This window comes from Chrysochloris asiatica, unplaced genomic scaffold (genome assembly GCF_000296735.1).
Source record: "Chrysochloris asiatica unplaced genomic scaffold, ChrAsi1.0 scaffold00116, whole genome shotgun sequence".
In the NCBI taxonomy this organism is placed as follows: Eukaryota; Metazoa; Chordata; class Mammalia; order Afrosoricida; family Chrysochloridae; genus Chrysochloris; species Chrysochloris asiatica.
The window spans coordinates 5,724,357-5,729,494 of NW_006408634.1; the positions used below are offsets into that span (position 1 = coordinate 5,724,357).

The 5,138-nt window shown below is 52.2% G+C and overlaps 1 protein-coding gene across 1 annotated transcript in view; it reads left to right on the forward strand.

Moving 5' to 3' along the window:
- Positions 1-5,138, forward strand: part of SYT3 (synaptotagmin III) — a 21,306-nt gene that overhangs the window by 11,804 nt on the left and 4,364 nt on the right. The window contains exons 4-7 of the mRNA XM_006868141.1: positions 110-328; positions 3,241-3,361; positions 3,648-3,819; positions 3,917-4,049. Of these exons, the coding sequence (XP_006868203.1) occupies positions 110-328; positions 3,241-3,361; positions 3,648-3,819; positions 3,917-4,049 (645 nt within the window). The remainder of the gene's footprint in view (positions 1-109; positions 329-3,240; positions 3,362-3,647; positions 3,820-3,916; positions 4,050-5,138) is intronic.

Here is a 5,138-nt window from a genome sequence, read left to right on the forward strand (position 1 = left end):
ACTCCTGGGTCTGAAGGAGGAGGGGCTGGGGGCGGGGACTCCTAGGTCTGAGGGAGGAGGGGCTGTTGGCTTAGTATGGCTTTCTTCCTTTCGCCTCTCCTCCCCACAGGTGCACAGAAAGACCTTGAACCCTGTGTTCAACGAGACCTTTCAGTTCTCAGTGCCCCTGGCCGAGCTAGCGCAGCGCAAACTCCACTTCAGCGTCTATGACTTCGACCGCTTCTCGCGGCACGACCTCATAGGCCAGGTGGTGCTGGACAACCTGCTGGAGCTGGCGGAGCAGCCCCCCGACCGCCCGCTCTGGAGGGATATAGTGGAGGGCGGCTCGGTCAGTGCCCCTGCTTCTGCCTGTCCTTCCCCGGGATCCCGGGCCCCTTGGTTTGCAACCTCCTCACCTTCTAACTTCACCTCCCCTGACTTATTTTTTTCTTTTAAGCACTGGCTTTATTGAGACATTTTGAAAACATACAAGAAACAAGAGGGGATGATGTCATAGACAGCTATACCCGCTACTTGTTAAATATCAACACTGTGCCCTAGCCCTCAGAGGTTCCAACCTCTGACCACCCTTGGAGATCTGTGGGTGGCGCAAACACTTTGTCTTTGGCCATTAGCTAAAAGTTTAGAGGTTCAAAGTCACCAGGTGGTTCTTCAGAAGAAAAGCATCGTACAGATGACAGCCAAGAAAATCTTAAGAAACAGTTCTCCGATGTAACATTTATGGTCGCCATGAATCGGAACTGACTCCTTGGCAGCCGTTTTAGTTTGTGTGTGTGTGTGTGTGTGTGTGTGTGTGTTTTAAAACCCCTTGACATCTGATAAAGAGCACCGGTGGTACAGTGGGGTTAAGCATAGGGCTGTTAATGGCAAGGTCGATGGTTCAAACCCACCAGCCACTCCTCAGAGAAACATGTGGCAGTCTGCTCCAGGAAAGATTTGCAGCCTTGGAAACCCTATGGGGTGGTTCTACTCTGTGACACAGGGCTCCCGTGAGTTGGAATCAACTCAATAGCATTGGGTTTGGGTTCTAGGCTTCAACTTTCTAGATTCCTAACTTCCCAATGCCCAGAATTCTGAAAGCCCCAGTCTTCCCATCTCTGAATGGCTTAATTTTTCAAACCCCTGACCTCCAACCCCTGTTTCTTCACAGTCCCTACCTGCATCCGGAGTCCTGGTGTGGCGCTGTAGGATAAACCCTGGACCACAAGGTCGGTTTGAACTGCAAGGTTGGTGGTTCAAATCCACCAGCCACCACTCCTCAGAAACCTTATACAGGGTTGCTCTGAGTTGTGACTGACTTGACAGCATTAATTAACAACCATAGCCTGCATCCTAAGAACCTGTCCCCTCAGGCTTCAGGCATACTGGGATTCCCAATCCTCTGATACCCTGAAATTCCCCCAGCAGCCAGACTGCAGGACCCCAACTTCCAGTATTCTCATTATCCCTTCCATTTCAGATGACCTCACCCTCTAGCACCTCAGTTTTCTGTATGTCTGTTCAGTTCCACTCCCAGCCTTGCTTGCAGGTAGGTCCTTTTTGGGTGTCCTGGCCTCTTCTGGACCACCCCAAACCTAAGAGCTCCATCTCTAATGTGTGGATTTCTCAGGATCCCAACTTTCTGTCAAGTTGGTGTGTGTTTGTGGTTAAGGAGATTGAGAATATGTTCATATCAGGAGAGGGTAGCTACCTAGTGGATGACCGTGCTCATCCTCAATTTCACCAGCTATACAATGATACAGTTTAGTCCAATGCCTACGGCCCTTTTTCCCTCACCTTCACAGGGCCTTCCCCCCACACTTGCTCAGAGAATCAAGTATCTAATTGCAAAGTCCCCCACTCCCAGGGTACCCAACCGTCCCACCAATCCCCAGTTTCTATCATCACCCATGGTAGTCTCATACAAAGGAACCTCCTCCGTATCCATCTTTGTCTCCTTGTATCTGTTGCTCCTCATTTTCTTACCTCTTCTTATCACTTGAGGAGCCTGCATAGCCCAAACAATTTTCCATTGACTGATAACCTAAAGATTGACTGTTCGAATCCACCTAGCAGTGCTGCAGAAAAACAGTCTGGCTAACTGTCTTCATAAAGATCTGTTTAAGTGCCATCAAGTCGGTTCCTACTCATATTGACCCTGTATAGAGTTTCTGAGGTGCGGCTGGTGGGTTTGAACCACCAACCTTATGGTTCACAGTCCAGTGCTTATCCTCAACCACCATACCGGGACTCCCCATAAATGTTACAGTCTAGGAAAACCTGTGGCTCACAGTTCTAATGTCATGGGTCTGAATTGACATGAGAGTGCAGTGGGTTTTCATTATTAGTGATGATGATATTACTTCATGTCTTTACTCATTCATTCCTTCAACTATTTCTTTTTCCAAATTTGAGCCTCAGGACCCCAGACAGTCCTTGGGAGCTTCCTATCTAGGCTGCCAGGGACTTCTTAGTGGACATGGGAACTTAAAGAAAGACGACAATAATTCTGAGTGATGAAGGAGGAGGCACTAGAGCAGAGGGGTCAGTCTGGACAATGGCCCTGAGGGCAGTGAGTGTGGGGAATCCAGGGACCAGGGCTGGAGCCAAAACAATGAGAATCCTTCCTCTGGTTACTGTTTCTCTCTCTGGGTCTCTGCTACCCCTAGTCTGTCCTCCCTCTGTCTCTGAGCCTCTGTGCCCCTCTCTCTGGGTCTCTGCCCCCCCCCTAAGCTTTTGCCCCCTCCCCTTTCTCTGGGTTTCTGTCCCCCTCTCTCTTTGTCTCTGTCTTCCTCTCTCTCTGGGTCTCTTCTCACCCTCTCTCTGGGTCTCTGCCCCCCCTCTCTAAGCTTTTGCCCCCTCCCCTTTGTCTGGGTTTCTGTCCCCCTCTCTCTTTGTCTCTGTCTTCCTCTCTCTCTGGGTCTCAGTCTCTGTCTGAGACTCTGTGGGTCTTTCTATGTCGCTCAGTCTCGGTCTGCCTCTTGCTGAGGTAGTTCACTTCTCCCCATCTTCCCCCCCACTCAAGCCTCTTCCCATCTTCCCTGCAGAACAAATAGGCTTTGACGGTCCCAGAGGACGGGTGGGAAGCCGGCAGCTGTGGTCCGGGAGTTACTAAATCTTGGCCCCGAGTCAGATTGTTAAGTGGATTGAAAGCCTGAGCCCTGGATGTCTGAGGGGAAGAACCTCAGGCGAGAAATGGAAAAGAAAAAGTGACGAGGAGATGGAGGCAGGAACTAGTTGAACCCGTTATCTCCACTGCAGGAAAAGGCAGATCTTGGGGAGCTCAACTTCTCACTCTGCTACCTCCCCACGGCTGGACGCCTCACCGTGACCATAATCAAAGCTTCTAACCTCAAAGCGATGGACCTCACCGGCTTCTCAGGTGGGCCCCAAGGCAGGGCCAGTGGTCAGAACGTCTGGGTCTGAGGGAGGAGGGGGCTAGGGGATCCGGAGGCTGGGTCTGATTGGAGCAGGACTCCTGGGCCTCAGGGAGGCGGAGCTGGTGGGTCAGGAGCCCCCAGGTCTAAGGGAGGAGAGGGCTGGACTCCTGGGACTGAGAGCGTAGGGACCTGGGGGGTCGGATCCCCGGTTCAGAGGGAGGAGGGGGTTAGGGGCGGGCATTACTGGGTCCGAGGGAGAAGGGGCTCAGTACTCTCTCCCTTCCTCAGACCCCTACGTGAAAGCCTCTTTGATCAGCGAGGGGCGACGTCTGAAAAAGCGGAAAACCTCCATCAAGAAGAACACGCTGAACCCCACATACAACGAGGCGCTCGTGTTCGACGTGGCCCCCGAGAGCGTGGAGAACGTGGGGCTCAGCATCGCGGTGGTGGATTACGACTGGTGAGCCGGCCACGGACCGGGCACGAGGAGGGTGGGGGGAATGGTGCATGGCCCACCCCAACATGTCTCCGCATGCTCACCGCCCCCCGCCCCCCAGCATCGGCCACAACGAGGTGATCGGCGTGTGCCGCGTGGGACCTGAAGCCGCCGACCCCCATGGCCGGGAGCATTGGGCAGAGATGCTGGCCAACCCCCGTAAGCCTGTGGAGCACTGGCATCAGCTGGTGGAGGTGAGTGGGACCACCCCCCAGTGCCACTGTCCGTCCACTGTCCACTGTCCACTCATTCATGCCACACACCTACCTCGATGGCAGGGTGGGGAACGTTCCTCCCGCGAGATGGTGTGGTCTGGCTCTGCCAAGGCAACTACAGTTCCAGCCATCACGTTGTTGTTAAATGCCGTTGAGTCGGTTCTGACTCATGAAGACGCTGTGTAAGGTTTCCGAGGAGCAGCTGGTGGGTTTGAATCCGAGGAGCAGCTGGTGGGTTTGAACTGCCGACCTTATGGTTTCGCAGGCCAGTGCTGATCCTACAGCGCCACACCAGGAGTCCATTGTGGTTGTTTTTGTTAAGAGCTGTCGAGTCGGTTTTGACCCATAGCGACCCTGTATAGGGTTTTTGAGAAGCGGCTGGTGAGCTTGAACCACCGATCTTGTGGTTCAAACCGACTTTGCAGTCCTGCGCATTTAACCCACAGCGCCACACCAGGAGTCCTGTTGTTGTTGTAAAGTGCTGTCGAGTCGGGTTTGACCCATAGCGACCCTGTATAGGGTTTATGAGAACGACTGGTGGGTTTGAATGCCGACCTTGCAGTTCAAACTAACCTTGCAGCCCAGGGCATTATCCTGCACAGACACATCAGGACTCCAGGCCTCCTTTAGGGATGAATTAATTAAATGTTTGACCAAATAGAGCAGGCTAATTTTTAACTTCATAATTTTGTATGGCCGGCAAATTATGGTATAAATTTTAGCAGAATTAAAGTTCCTCACCACTTTATGGGATCTGGAGCCAAACTGCTGAGGTTCAAATCTCCTCTCAACCATCTTTAGCTGTGTGACTTTGAGCAAGTTGGTGATCTCTCTGTGCCTCTTCCCCCCAATCCCCAAGTGGAAAATGGGGCTGTGAATTGTATCTATAAGTAAGTCCATAGATGGTGCATACCACCACAAGACCAGCAGTTCAAACTCACCAGCTACTCCTCGGAAGCTCTATACAGGGTCACTGTGAATTGAACGGACTTGATGGTACTTGACAACAACTAATTTAAAAGTTAACAGTTTAAAACCCCACAGAAAAGAGGCCTAGCGATCGACTTC